Source organism: Mytilus galloprovincialis, chromosome 6, assembly GCF_965363235.1.
Source record: "Mytilus galloprovincialis chromosome 6, xbMytGall1.hap1.1, whole genome shotgun sequence".
NCBI classification, from domain to species: domain Eukaryota; kingdom Metazoa; phylum Mollusca; class Bivalvia; order Mytilida; family Mytilidae; genus Mytilus; species Mytilus galloprovincialis.
In genome coordinates this window covers 94,206,669-94,223,254 of record NC_134843.1, presented here as the reverse complement: position 1 = coordinate 94,223,254, position 16,586 = coordinate 94,206,669, and the positions used below count along the sequence as shown (strand labels likewise).

Genomic DNA, 16,586 nt, shown 5'->3' with positions numbered 1-16,586 from the left:
TGGAACAAAGAAAATAAATAGCAGTTGAAATATAAAACCATAATTAATAAAAATAGGCTATTTTTATTAAAACAAAGTTTTCTCCAGTACTTCACCTGTAAAAATATTTTATGTCAAATACGATGCAGAACTAATATAATCAATAAAGTGACTGAGAGATTAAAATTACAGGTAACCTGATTCTGAAATCAGTGAACCGTATATTCTAGCAACACCGATTAAGATGAAAGGACCATTCACACCTGGATCTGTTGATTAATGACCATACTACCTACCATAAAAATGTCCGATTATTCATATCCGACTAGACGGATTAAGACATCCATAAAAATAAGTCCCTACCCGTACTGTAGTTGTGTCTGAATGGAGATTTAGGAGCCTGATGAGCTGCTTTTTATGTAAGAATAGTGCTTCTTGCAATATACAATTAACTCATGGATTCAGGCTATATGGTAGAACAATCTTATTGTAATAAAATGTATTTATTAAAGGGATAATTCGCGATTTTTCACTTTTCATCTTATTATGTTCATAATACCATAAAAAACATATTCACCAAGTTTTATTTTGATATGAAATCTAAGAAAGAAGAAAATTGGGAATTATTAATTTTATTTTTTGAAACTTCCTGACTTATGTGACGTAGTTTAAGTCTTTGATGCATGCCGGGAGTGAAAATATCTCATTTAAGTCTTGTTCGTTAACCATCTAATAACGCGATTTAAAGCGCATCGACGACTTTTGGTGTAGCTATTAACCGATGAAAAATAAGTGATAGCCATGCAACTTTTAAAATTAGATCGTGTGGATTTTTTTAAACGAATTTTAATAATAAAAGTAAATCATACACTAGAATATTTTTATGATTTTTTTTCTAAAAATACTTTAAACAAACATATGAAACTGACATGATCGATAGTGTATTAAACATACAAGTTTGTATTCTGACCTTTTTGCTTCATTCCAGCAATCATTTTCACTTGCTTGCACGGTGGAAACAATAAAATGTGTATTATTTTGTGACACCTAAAGAATGTGGAATGCGTAGTTTAACTCAAGGTAATTAAAAGATTAGCATTATGTAATTCTAATCTTTTGATCCTCATTCAGTGAAATCTAGGTGTCACGGTTCACTGGCATTTCAGGTGTGAACAACATTCCGTATCAAATGTAAACGGGAGTCAGACAAAGTTTCAGACACATGAATGTAAAAAAAAATAAAATAATCAAAATTAATTAACGGGAATAATAAAATCGCACAATAACTGGATAGCTGTTGTATATTTTTATATTTTGCATAAGATCACTTTTAATGAATTATGACTTTTGATTACTTTAGTAACGATATAATACTGAATTATTTTAATTGAAGTATTTATAAATTAAAATAGCCTTCTAAACACGAGTTTATGAACTAAAAATTGTACTATTTCAAATTAGGATCGGCAGCCTTAAATATTTCAAACAGATCATTGACAATTGCAATTATATATTTTAGTCCATCCAATTACCTATTTAGGAATTAATGTGCTCATCAAAATATTTTAAATCTCACAACACATGAATACTTCAGATATTTGAAAAAAGATGTTTTAAAAAATTGACAGAAAATTAAAGGATCTAATTGGAATGGAATCAACAAATTACGAACAGATATGCTTTTTAATTGTGAAAAACATCAACAAAATTTATACATAATCGGGAATGTCCTTCTTAAAATACTCTTCGTCTCACACCGTAACTATATATAATACTTTAGCTATTTGAACAACAATGTATTAAAAAAAATGAACGAATTAAATGTCACCTTTCCCTATTTTTTAATGTAATCATAAGTCTGTTTCAACTGGCAAGAATACCACAAAAGCGGACTAGCAGTTTATTCTTTAAATTGCTGCCATTGAATATCAAGAGAGAAAATAAATCCCGAAATTGATTTGAAACTTTTTATACTCTATAGTTTTCCTGGGAAATATTCACATCCCTCGGTATTAGTGTACTTCCAGTTGCGTATACATTACATGCATGTCGGAACAATTGTGATGATGACGAATTTCTTCCTTTTTTCGAGAACAGTCTAATTGATATATAAATGTCCATAACTTCGATGAGCCAAATGAAGTTATATATCGACCTGTATTAAAATCTTTTCTTCTTCCTCTTTTGGTATACAATAGTCTATCGACATTTGATGATTACATACTGTTGGCATACATGGACTTGTCATTTTACAAAACTTTTACCCCAATTTACGCAAAATGTATCTTTCTTTCTTATGTTCTATGTATACATGTATATATTTTAATTTGCGCTATAGTTCCGTAACTTATAATCCAGGCGTATGTACGAATGGTCGACAAGTGCGTACATTTTTTTAAATCAATATTTGTAGTATGTTCCAATCTGTCCTTCACCATTGACAACGAGTATATATTACATTTTACCAAATTTACCCTTGGAAAAAATACGTATATAGATTTATATTTCATCAAATCTTTTTGGTTTTTTTTTTTGGGTATTATTTATATTTTTATAAATAAATTTCTTTTCACCAGAAATTTTGTCATAAACAAGCCTATGAGTTTAGTAATATCACTTTCGGACACGCAAGATAGAGATGTATATTATACACCTAATGGGTCAAAATGGAAAGTTATAAGTTATCGGCCGTGTACACTTATCAATACACTAAGAAGTGAAACGATGCATGAATTTGCAAACTTGACAGGAAATCGCTTGAATACCTGGACGTGTCACCTCACACCCCCTACAATACCTTTGGGAGTAATACCTTTAGCCATTCGGGTGATCAGTGGAGCTAAGATCCTAATTTAGTTGAATAAAGTTTATTGCATAAAAGAATTATGAACTAATTAGATTTCCGAAAACAATTCAAGTTTCACGGAAGATCTAGACTTATTTATGATTTGAAATTTTGACTTTTTCACTAATTCCTATATTATCAGTCTAAAAATAACAGATCATGGTTATTTAAAAAAAAAGAAGAAAATTTTCCGTATCGTTAGTTAACTAGTTAACTAGTCGGATAAAACAACCGTACGATTGACGAGATATGGGCACGCAATTACGACTACATCGGGTTACTGTAGTTTTGGTCCTTAGACATATCGTGACTGCAAATCGGACAAGGTGACAAAATGGCCGACTGCAGAGAATTGATACTCTAAATTAAAAATCGATGGTGATCTCTTATCTAGCAGAATAAAACTTTAATATCTATGAATTTGAGCATTTTTATACAGAATAAACATATTATCAATTTTTGATTTTTTTGCGAAGTTTCCCTTTAAACCTTTAGTACTTAAAGTGATCTAATATATGCTTTACAAAGTAATGTTTATTGTTTTTAAAAATATCATGAAAATTTTAATACGTTCATGATATATTCTCATTTATAATAATGAAATTTGAAATGCATTAATGCTTTGAGTTGTGAAACACATGATGGATTTTCAGGAATTCTCTGTTGAAAGAGAAGGAGCTTTAATACCACTTGTATATGAGTGAAAGTAAACAATAGATCAAAAGCAAATAAACAAAGTTATATCTTAATATATGTTTTATTTTCTATTTCAGATGTATATATGTTTAATATCATTCCATAGTTTATACATGTCAGTATATCATTTTATCACCTGTGTTGGGAAGGAGTGGAAGTGTAAGTATACTTTATACATAGAGGCTACGTATAGTGTAGATGTCAGTATATCATTTTATCACCTGTGTTGGGAAGGAGTGGAAGTGTAAGTATACTTTATACATAGAGGCTACGTATAGTGTAGATGTCAGTATATCATTTTATCACCTGTGTTGGGAAGGAGTGGAAGTGTAAGTATACTTTATACATAGAGGCTACGTATAGTGTACATGGTGTACATGTCTGTATATTTTACTGTGGATTCATTTATTTTAGTGGGTACCAATTTTCGTGGATTGCGGAAAACTTGCATTTTCGTGGATATGTAATTTCATGGTTTTGCCAAAATCTGCATATTACCTGGTAGAAAATTTGTATTTCGTTGAACCTGTACCCACGAAAACCACGAAAATTGGTATCCAACGAATAATAGTGAATCCACAATATCACCTGTGTTGGGAAGGAGTGGAAGTGTGAGTATACCTTATATATTGAGGCTATACATACTTAGTTTTAAGTGTTGCTAAAGGTGAGATAATGAGAATATTAACTATTAGACAGTGGCTGGAGTTTTGCCAGAGCATCATTTTATAACTGGTTTAAAGGTTTTGGCTAGGATTTTGAAGGCTGTAGTCCTCCCATTGCATGGTCAGTAATGATTGGATTTTACTATGGATTAAATATAACTTTAACTAAACACTGGTACATTTTGTGGTGTATCTTGTATTATTATTATATTCAGTAAGCCGGGCCCTTATTAAGGAGTCATAACTTTAACTAAACACTGGTACATTTTGTGGTGTATCTTGTATTATTATTATATTCAGTAAGCCATTATTAAGGAGTCATAACTTTAACTAAACACTGGTACATTTTGTGGTGTATCTTGTATTATTATTATATTTAGTAAGCCATTATTAAGGAGTCATAACTTTAACTAAACACTGGTACATTTTGTGGTGTATCTTGTATTATTATTATATTCAGTAAGCCCTTATTAAGGAGTCATAACTTTAACTAAACACTGGTACATTTTGTGGTGTATCTTGTATTATTATTATATTCAGTAAGCCATTATTAAGGAGTCATAACTTTAACTAAACACTGGTACATTTTGTGGTGTATCTTGTATTATTTGTATATTCAGTAAGCCCTAATTAAGGGACATAACTCTTAAGAATCACTGGTACATTTTGTACTGTATCTATGTATACTGTTATTAGTATTTTTAGTAAGCCAAAATTAAAGGGACATATCTCTAAAGAATCACTGGTACAGTCTGTATCTTATCTTGTATTATTTGTATATTTAGAAAGCCCTTGAAGGGCTTATTCAAGGGACAAAGAAACACTGATACTTTGTGAATCATATCTTGTATTATTATAATTAACATATTATTAAAGTAAGCGCTTATTTAGGGGACATAACTCTAAGAAAACCTGGTACATTTTGTATCGTATCATGTATTGTTAGTATATTTAGTAATCAATAGTTAAAGGAGACATAGTAGTGAACACATGGTAGGGACATGCACAATACCAGAACCTGTAAGGATGAATACACAATATTTTTTTTTGGCAATCAAAAATAAAATTTAAATAAAGAATTGATGACCTACTGACCTTTTAATTTGGCCTAAAGAATCACTTATACATTTTGTATCATATCTTGTATTATTTGTATATTTAGTAAGCCCTTTTTAAGAAGACATAACCTTATGCCACACCAATTTGATTCCTTGTTCGACGGACCTGCCCTCACCTATTTTTTTCAAAACAGAATTTTTTTATTTTTTGGGATACGATTGCTTTCAAGCAATCTGTAGACTTATACCGGTGGCTCAAAGCATTGTCCTCACGTCAATCGTTTTACTCTAAACATTAAGGAACATCTCAGATTCTTATGATTGTCTTGCTTTAAAAGGTAAAAACAAACAAAGGGATTGAACTTAAACATTTTAAACAACTTTCCTATAATGTTCTTTTCATAATCTTCATGTTTGATAATTCCCTTGACTTATATGCTTGTTTTTAACAACACGGAAAATCAGAATTAAGCAGTACTTATATTTAGTGTTTTTATAAATTTAGAAACACGTCAGAGGGAATTCCCAGTTTTGATAAAATGCGAAAGTTCTCTGAATTCCGATAAATCTATTTCTGTCATATAAGAACTGAAGTGGAGTTTTTCTTATATGTTACCGTTATGAAACTGATATTTGTGATTGTACTTCCATAAAGAAATAGAGAACCATCTAGGTCGTTTAATAAACATATAACATGTATAATATACGTTCTTGATCCAGGGTTTGTTTTGGAATTATGCGCATGCGTATGGTTTTCCTGACTTCAAGGGGTTTTAGATTGAATGGTTGCTCTGGATTCCCCACTCAATTAACTAATTTATAACTAATGGGATCTTTTCTATGTATGTCTGCTATTGAGGGTTATTGTTGTTGCATAATTTTAAATCATATGCATCATTTAAATTAAAATAAATGAAGTCCACATCGTAGAACACCCCTTCAGGTGAAATGGAGTCTTCCATATTATCGTTTCGAGTTGTCTCCCTTCCGGAAGTAACTTCTGTGAATTCTGAATCAAAACAACACGTCGAGTATTAGCTCGTTCTGTCAATAAACGTCGTATTATATTAAAAACGATCGCAATTTAAACCGATAAATGTGTACGGAAAGGAGTCATGATCACTGACCAAAAGGAAATTCAATATTTAAGAGTTAGGAATGGGGTTCCTCCTAGAATTAACGTAGGAAAATAGGTGATAAGATACGAAGTGAAATACCTTCTCTCACTCGGAGTCTCAGTGACTGCTGTGGAAAATAAACTTGGAATTGATAGTACAAAAATAAAACACAATAGGCCTAATTACATTGTTCATACACTTTTATCCGGGGTTGGCTATTTTGTAACTATTTTACATGTGCAGTTGAATTAGTTATGGAAATAATATTATCCAGCTACATGTATACATGTTTCAATGAAACAAGGGCAATCGTATTCCTCAGAGCAATCTGCTCTTTGATTTTTACATTCCTGCTTGCATCCGGAAATTTAATCATGTCCATTTCCCGCACTGTTTTTTTTTGTAAATATTATAAAAAGATATCTACATTTGTTTTTAAAATCACAGTCTAACCTGTATGTAACGATTTTAAACATAAAAGCACCCCACCACACTTTGTAAATATCTGTGAGAATATTTGTTTCAGCATGAAACCTATTTATCCAAAGTGGGAGTGCTCCGATATAAAATTAAATTTATAACAGCGGAAATACCTGTAAAGAACAAAAAATTGGTTTCTTTCCCCCTTATATTCCCTATCAAAAAATGTTCGTTGTTTGGATATATAAATTAAATTGTTGGTTTTCCTGTTCGAATTGTGTATGCTAATAAAATTTGGGGTCCTTTATAGCTTGCTGTTTGGTCTGTATCAAAGCCCTGTGTTAAAGGCCGTACTTTGACCTGTGTTTGTTATTATCAGGTTGAGAACAACCCTCCCTCAGACAAGGGGTCATTTTACTGATGTAGAAAAGAAAATAGAAATACCAAGGATTTGTATAGTTCTTCTATACAAAACCTTTGAAAACTTAGAATTTTGTACCCAAAAAGAGGAGAGTTACATCATATTTTAAACAACTTTTCTAAAAGAGGGGTCCACTTATTTTGAATAATATTAAACTGTTAAAGTAAATGTGTCCAGGAATATTACAAAATTCTTGGACATGTTTTGACCATTTAATACCAGATAGATATATAGTTCTTTGAGAAAATATGAGCCCTTTTGTACAAACAAATATATTATAACTTATAAAACATGTAAAAGGGATATTTATAACATTAAGGGGTTGCCCCCAAACTGATTATGACTTGGATGGAGAATTGTCTCATTGTCAGTCACACATACATAGACCAGATTTAATTATTTCTTGGTGAACAGGGAAAAAATACTTCAGAAATTTAAAAAGAAATGTCAAAGTGCAAGTGATAAATCAAGTTTTAATATTGTCAAAACCTACTATTGTATGTTTACAAAAAAAAATTATAATCGCTCGCCTTTACTTTTCAACCTTCGCCTCAAAAATTTGCAAATTAAATATTTTTTATTAAAATTTTCAAATTGCTCGCTCTCCCCAAATTTTGGAGTCCAAAAATCCGTAGAACAAGAAATTAAATTGGTGTGGCCTTAATAAAGAAAACCTGTTTCCATTATAGTATTATAAGTATATCTAGTAAGTCCTTATTAAAGGGACTTATCTCTAAAGAATCACTCAAACATTTAGTATTCTATCTTGTATTACTAGTTAATATTCAGTAAGCCCTAATTAAAGGGACATAACTATAAATAATTTCTGGTACATTTTGTTTCTTATCTTGTATTATTAAAATTGAGAATGGAAATGGGGAATGTGTCAAAGAGACAACCCTACCATAGAACAGACAACAGCAGAAGGTCACCAACAGGTCTTCAATGCAGCGAGAAATTCCCACGCCCAGAGTCGTCCTTCAGCTGTCCCCTAAACAAATATATATACTAGTTCAGTGAAAATGAACGCCTTACTAAACTCAAAATTGTACACAAGAAAATAAAATTAAAAATCATACAAGACTAACAAAGGCCAGAGGCTCCTGACTTGGGACAGGTGCAAAAATGCGGCAGGGTTAAACATGTTTATGAGATCTCAACCCTCCCCTAAACCTTGCACATTAAAATTCAGTTCAAGAGAAGTCCAAGTCAGAAGATGTAACCAAAGAAAATAAACAAAATGACAATAATACATAAATAACAACAGCTCCAGACTTCAATTTAACTGAATTAAAGATTATGTCTTCATCATATGATTATCAGGCACAATCCTTCCTGTTAGGAGTTTAGTATCATACCATCATAACATATATGAGAAGAACATAACCCGTGTCATGCCAACAACTAGTTTTTAAATAAATGTGGTAAGTTCTGATGCAAAGACCCTAAGTGAATCAATATTAACGCCAAAATATGCAATCTTGAATGACCTGACAACAGTATTGTAACTCTATCCCTTCTTATTAAGTCTATTGAAAGGTTTTGTTAGCTTCTGAGGTGAATACTGACATTTTTGTGCTTTATATAGAATATTTCCACAAAAAATTGGATGTGAAGTTCCTGAAAGTATAAGAAGTCTGCATGTTGAGCTATATTTACGAATGATGTCCTTATACCGATGATAAAATTTAGTAAATGTTTTGACTTGTTTGTGATATCGAAAACCCTGGTGTAATAATTTTTCAGTAATACATAAATTTCTCTCGTTTAAATCTAAAACATTGTTACATACACAAGCGAATCGTACAAGTTGAGATATATATAAACACCGTAAGATGGTGACAAGGGAACGTCACCATCTAAAAATTAACTAACGATAATTAACGATAGGAAATGAAAAATCATCTCATATATTAGTATATTTAGTAAGCCCTTATTAAGGGAACATAACTCTGAAGAGTCGCTGTTACATTTGTATTGTATCTTGAATGATTATTATTATATTCATTAAGCCCTTTTTATCATGATTACGGCAATATAAGTCTAAGAAATCACTGGTATATTTTGTATCATATCTTGTATTATTGGTATATTCATTGAACCTTGATGAAGGGGACATAAATCTCAAGAAACACTGGTACTGGTACATTGTGTATCATATCTTGTATTTATATAATTAGTATATTCAAAATAAACCCTAATTAAAGGGGACATAACTCTCAAGAAACACTGGTACTGGTACATTGTGTATCATATCTTGTATTTATATAATTAGTATATAAAGTAAACCCTAATTAAAGGGGACATAACTCTCAAGAAACACTGGTACTGGTACATTGTGTATCATATCTTGTATTTATATAATTAGTATATAAAGTAAACCCTAATTAAAGGGGACATAACTCTCAAGAAACACTGGTACTGGTACATGGTGTATCATATCTTGTATTATTTCAAATTGGCATATAAAGTAAACCCTAATTAAGGAGACATAACTCTTTAGAATCACTAGTACATTGGTGTCCATGGTATTTATAAATGTATTTTGAGCTTCTGACTAGTTACATTGGTTATTGTGCCACAAGCTTTGGGGTATGCTTGTCCACAAAGAGGACATTAAAATACCATGCCTCCATCACTTGCAATACTTACTGAATTTACATTATATATAGCTCTCAAGTGAACAATTCTTGCTTTATTCTTATAAAATTCATGTCAAAGCTCAATATCAGCAATTTATTCATTGATCTGGAAAAAGTAGAAAAATCAATGACTTTCAACTATTTTTAATACTTTATATTGGTCGCATATTGGTATCATGTTTGTGTCGTCGTTGTCCTCGCTGTCGTCCGAAGACATTTGGTTTTCGCACTCTAACTTTAGTAAAAGTAAATCGAAATCTATGAAATTTGAACACAAGGTTTATGACCATAAAAGGAAGGTTGGGATTGATTTTGGGTGTTTTGGTCCCAACAGTTTAGGAATTAGGGGCCAAAAAGGGCCCAAATAAGCATTTTTCTTGGTTTTCGCACAATAACTTTAGAATAAGTAAACAGAAATCTATGAAATTTTAACATAAGGTCTATGACCACAAAAGGAAGGTTGGGATTGATTTCGGGAGTTTAAGTCCCAACAGTTTAGGAATTAGGGGCCAAAAACAGGTCCCAAAATAAGCATTTTTCTTGGTTTTTGCACAATAACTTTAGTATATTTAATTAATAGAAATCTATGAAATTTTAACACAAGGTTTATGACCACTAAAGGAAGGTTTGGATTGATTTTGGGAGTTTTGGTCCCAACGAATTAGGGGCCAAAAGGGGCAAAAATTAAACTTTGTTTGATTTCATCAAAAATTGAACTATTGGAGTTCTTTGATATACCAAATCTAACTGTGTATTTAGATTCTTAATTTTTGGTCCTGTTTTCAAATTGGTCTACATTAAGGTCCAAAGGGTCCAAAATTAAACTTAGTTTGATTTTAACAAAAATTGAATTCCTGGGGTTCTTTCATATGCTGAATCTAAACATGTACTTAGTTTTTTTATTATGGGCCCAGTTTTCAAGTTGGTCTAAATCGGGGTCCAAAATTAAACTTCTTTTGATTTCAACAAAAATTCAATATATGAGGTTCTTCAATATGCTGAATCTAACCATGTATTTAGATTTTTAATATTAAGAACCGGTTATTAAATTGGTCCACATTGAGGTCTAAAGGGTCCAAAATTGAACTTTATTTGATTTCATCAAAAATTGAATTCTTGGGTTTCTTTGATATGATGAATCTAACCATGCATTTAGATTTGGGATATTGGAATACCACAAAGGGATGGTAAGAATTGTCTTTGGGAGTTATGGCTCAAACCGTTAAGGAATAAGGTGCAAAAAAGGGGGGGGGGAAGGTTTCCAGGTTAATGGACAATTACTTAAAGTCATATAAAACCAGTGAGTGGTGAAAAATAATGTTTATCCAATTCTTGAACCAATGCATGTTTATATCATAAACTTAGCCCTCTGTGCACCATTTTATCATTTTTTAAGCAAATATATTGTATAATCATCAATTTATTTTCTCTCTATCTGTTATGATTTAACAAATATGGCTGCTCATTAAATGCCGTGTTTTGAAGCCAAAGTTTACCGATTGTCACCTTATAGTAAACAAATAACAAAAAGCATGGGTGTTGAGCACGTGTTTAACATGTACAATCAGATAATTGTTTATTTTAATGACAGATTCGTGCGTATTGCGATCACCGGATTTTTACGAGGAGGGTTACGCTCAGGTCACTATGCATATGGAAAATATGTCGGAGAATTGCTTCCTGGAAGCAAGCAATTAAAAATAAGTAAACTTCTTCTAAATGTGGACAAATTAAAGAACTTTCCTCAGAAAAAAAGTATATGTACATAAGTTGTATAATGCAAACTATCCATTTAATTATAAAAAACATATGCATATTTTTTTTTAATTTGAGGTTTCTTATGACTTTAAGTACAAAACATAATTTAAAAGCAGTGTAAGATTGGTAATTGAAACTCATTTTAATATCTCACCTAAGCTGCTCTTAAATTATGTATATTGGAAATTTGCCAAAAACTTTATTATTAATAAATTCCAATGGAAATTTGCCAAAAACTTTAGTTTAATGAACTTCATTGGAAATTTGCCAATATAAAATGTTGCATTGGAGTTTTCTTTCTTTAAAATTGAGAAAGGAAATGCGGAATGTGTCTAAGCGACAACAACCCGACCATAGAGCAGAAAACAGCCGAAGGCCACCAATTGTCCAGAATAATAGTTAAATCAACTTAAATTGACTGTATGACATTTTATATTTTATGATGTATTTAAATGAGTAGTTATTGTTGAAAACTCCATTAGAAATTTGAATTGAGATCATTTTTGGAATAAGGGAAAGGGGGAGGTGAAAAAAAAATGGTGGGGTTCAATTTTTCTTATTTCAGATTTCAGAAATGAAAAAGAAAATTTCTTCAAATATCAAAGGATTAATATTCAACAGCATAGTGAATTGCTCAAAAGCAAAAAAAAATATTTTAAGTTCATTAGACCACATTCATTCTGTGTCAGAAACCTATGCTGTGTCAACTATTTAATCACAATCCAAATTCAGAGCTGTATCCAGTTTGAATGTTGTGTCCATACTAGCCCTAACTGTTCAGGGTTCGACCTTTGCCTCAACTAAACATTATGAAACTTATACACAATGTTATTACCACAAAACACAGATCAAGTTTGAATTTAGGTGGTGTCATTTATACAGTTCTTGTGTTGTCCCTTTGTAACGTTATATGCTAGTGGGGGCATCATCTGTGTCCCATGGACACATTCCCCATTTATTTCTTTGCTTCGTATTTTCAAGGACTTTATAATGTCAAAGGCATACACTTTTTTCAAAAAAATCTGAAGGCATAGATTCAATATTAAGTGGAAGGCATGTAATAATGATATGTTGCTGTTATGACTATTTTATATCAATAGATTCTCTATGTTCTGGTATAGATATTGATGGTATTACATATTCAAGATTATAATATTATGGTGCATGATTGCAGCTGTCTTAATATGGTAATATAAATTGGAACATGTAATATGCACTTCAAAATATTAATTATAGATTTTCTGGAGTCAAAGAACTTTTGTAAAGTACAAGTTAATTACTCTATTAAGTTCTTAGAGGCTGTGGGATCATTAGGTACAATTTGAATGTCATACTAATTGTAGGTTTGAAAGTTAAGTTCTAAGAGGCTATGGTATCAAAAGGTACAATTAAACTGTCATACTAATTGCAGGTTTAATATGTAAAATACAGGTTTATTCCTCATTCTGCTGTTCAAAGTGTGTGTATAAAATCATGAATATATAATTGTGTTATCAGTTGATATGTGTTTTGTTTTTGTTTTATGCCTTGTTTACTTCATTGAAGGTGTTTATTAAAATTATTTGAGTTTTTTTCTTTCATTGTCTTAAGATAAATATCGAAAAGGTGACTCTATCCTGATATTTTAAAACAGTCAAGTTTTTAGTACCAATTAACTGTCATTCAGGTTTCTAGCTGGGTTTGGTCTTCTGGAACCTTAATTTTAAGAATTGTTCACTCATCATGTCCATCTCTTCCTTGTTTTTGCATGTTGGTACATGTCGTGTTTGAGCTTTTGATTTTGCCATTTGCTTAGGTACTTTCCGTTTCGAATTTTCCTCAGAGTTCAGTAATTTTGTTATTTTACTTTTTGGTACATGTATATATGGTAAATCTATCAAAATAATAATTACTATAAGATTTTGAAGAAGAAAATAATTAACTTTTTAAAAATTGGTTCACATTTGGTGAAAAAGATATAAATTATTTGGTTTGCTGTAAACAATGTCAAGATAAGTTATGGTCTAAATTCTTACAGTATAAGTGAAATGACAAGATAAAGAGGGAAGTTTCTTGGCAATGATAAGTATCAGCTGTTATGTAATTAAGTTGTCTGATTATAGATCAGTTGTGCCAAGGGTATGAGTAGGACAGAAAGTCACTCAGAGGTTATTAACCTTACATGCAGGAAAACAATTTCATTATCTATAAGATATATAATGGTAACCTTGATATTTAACAATGTGGTAATGGTAATTTCCCTTATTAAAACTAAAGATTTGCATCTCTATTACATTTGTCTTGACAAACAAATCTTGATTTAATATTAACAGTAGTTTGAATGACATTGTAAAACTGAGGATCTTTGCATGTCTAAAGGCTCTCATCTTGGATGTTTCACTGTATAATCTGTATTTATTTATTTACCAACATTTAATAAAAATCAATTATACCCTAAAAGTGGGTACTACACGTACTGCAATCTGTATGTCCTTCCATCTATCAGTCTATATGACTGTCCAACTAATATATCAGCAACTTGAATTTGATGAGTAACGAGTTCTAACGTGTTATGACTTCCTATATCTGTCTGACACCAACTTCCTGTTAAATCCATTATCTGCTAGCTATTTCAAGAATAATGTATTTTGGAGTTTTTTTTTCAGTATGCTCAGGGTTTTCTCCACCAGCAACCACAGTTTTCCTGATTTTCCTTATATTTGAGGGGTTGCTGTTTGGTATATTTACAGCTATAATGTGTGGTACTCAACTAACAGCCATCTGTTCTGATGAAACTGTAAGTAAAACAATTACATTTGTATTCTACTGCATTTTTTATGTAACTGTTTTTTTTGGTGGAAGAAGACGTCAAGTCTTCTGAAGACCTATGGGACCGACTTTAAACTCATTGAGCCTCGGTATGCCGCATTCGTTTCTGTGTATTACAATTTTATAACAACTTAAGATTCCTGACACCGATTTTTACACATGATTAAGCATCTGAATCATTTAATTTGTAAATTAGGATTGAAAAACAATCACTATCGTAAATATGACCTTTTTATTTATGTAAATTAATAGATTTCATCTCATCCACATGAAATCCATGAACGTTATTTGTTTACTTGTAACCGGATATTTTTACTGTAGATATTTGTAGTAAGCATGCGTGAATTTGGTATCGGGACAACTCGCCCTGTTTACAAGTTCGCCCTTGAAGTTATGAATTTGCAATCTTGCATACAAGAAGATTTTGTTTTTAATAAATAAAAAGGATCTATTTCTTATTAAATTGGTGTATTTATTCATTGTTTTCCTTGTCATGTGAATTAGATGCCTTTCTACTTCAAATGGTTTGAATCTATTTATAGAATTATTCAAGACTCAGTTGACAAGAGCAGTACGTTACTGTTGGGAGAATTTGATTAAACTCTAAATGCTCATAGAATAAGAAATATAATTGAAACTGAATGTACCTCCTTCTGAATAATTTATTGCAATATAAATATAAATCCCTTTTGACAAGAGAAATCTGACTTTTGTCAGAAATATTTTTTTCACATGTGCAAAGGTAATCACGTGTGGCGGCCATATTGGTTTGTTTACAAATATGTGAAGAAGCCTCTAGAACCATGACCAAAACATAAATAGTCTCTGAAAGCGTAAACTTTATGCAATACTATTTTATCAATCATGATTATTTTCATAAGTATAAATTTGATTATTTAAAGAAATAAAATTTATAACAATTACGATTTTAGATTAGAGATTCTACTCAGACATGCTTTGATCTATTTATAGCCAAATTAGTTTACCTGTGTGAAAATGTAAATAATTTATTTACTAAACAAGTAAAGACAAACTATGGGTGGAAGATAATAATTTACATAAATATTGCAGGACATTTGATTGATTTTAATAAATATAGGATTTAAAAACTGCAAGTGGAAACAAATTTAATCATTAGCTACATAATCAGCTGATAATTTTTCTCGCAAACATCGTGGTGATGTTATTGATAAAAATCACTCCATCAATCCTCCAGCCCTTTCACATATTAAGCAATAGATCTACTTATTATTGTAGAATATTCATTGAATATACATTCATCGTCTAATTGAATATATCGGGTAATCGGATATTTTTAGCTGACATTTTTGGTATCCGATTGTCCGAAGTCTACTGTACTACCATAAATATGATAAAGATAGTAAATAGTATTTTTTTTCACTAATTTATTGACATAATACTGGTTGTAACATATTTTATTTTTGTATTCAGGTTGGGACACACCCCCCCCAATTATGAGTGGTGTCCCTTAAATAAGGGACTGTTCCTAAAATAAGGGGTCATTTTACTGTTGAAATAAAAGAAAGAACATTTTTAAGATTTTTATTAAACTCAAAAGTGGGAAAATTCTTATATTTGGAACAATTTTTTCTAAATGAGGGGTCAAATTAATAAAGAAGATATATTAAGTTTAGAAACAACAGAAAATTCTTTTGACATATTTTGACCATTTAGTATTTAATAGATGCATAGTTCTTGGGGGAAAGTTTCATCAAATAATATGAATAAAAATGTGCTCATTTTTTACAGTGGGTTGTAATGTTCTTCCAATAAGGTTACCCCTCATTTGGAGTGTTGTTCCCAACCTGTTAAAGGTCCATCTTTGTGTGCATAATTCAAAATTGGAAATTTCAACAAGCATCTAATATTCTTACGCAAGAAAATAGCTTCATCTCTTCTACCGATTTAATAACTAGAATCATGCAAACAGACTTAAGAAAAAGGCATGTAAGTTCATCATACAAATATGACACTTTTTCTAGACAATCCAGATCGTGCAAAATACTTCGCTTAAAATTGTAACCTTAAAATTGTTGTTGTGCACTAAAAACCCCTATGGGAACTTTCAAAAGTTGGCGGGTATGTAACAAGCCTTACTATTTTTATGCTCCATTTATGGGCATTATGTTTTCTGGTCTGTCCGTTCGTCCTGCTT

At 31.0% G+C, this 16,586-nt stretch overlaps 1 protein-coding gene across 1 annotated transcript in view; it reads left to right on the top strand.

Moving 5' to 3' along the window:
* The window catches only part of LOC143080767 (palmitoyltransferase ZDHHC3-like), a 39,025-nt gene that overhangs the window by 16,621 nt on the left and 5,818 nt on the right, over nt 1–16,586 (top strand). The window contains exons 5-6 of the mRNA XM_076256789.1: nt 3,598–3,679; nt 14,248–14,378. Of these exons, the coding sequence (XP_076112904.1) occupies nt 3,598–3,679; nt 14,248–14,378 (213 nt within the window). The remainder of the gene's footprint in view (nt 1–3,597; nt 3,680–14,247; nt 14,379–16,586) is intronic.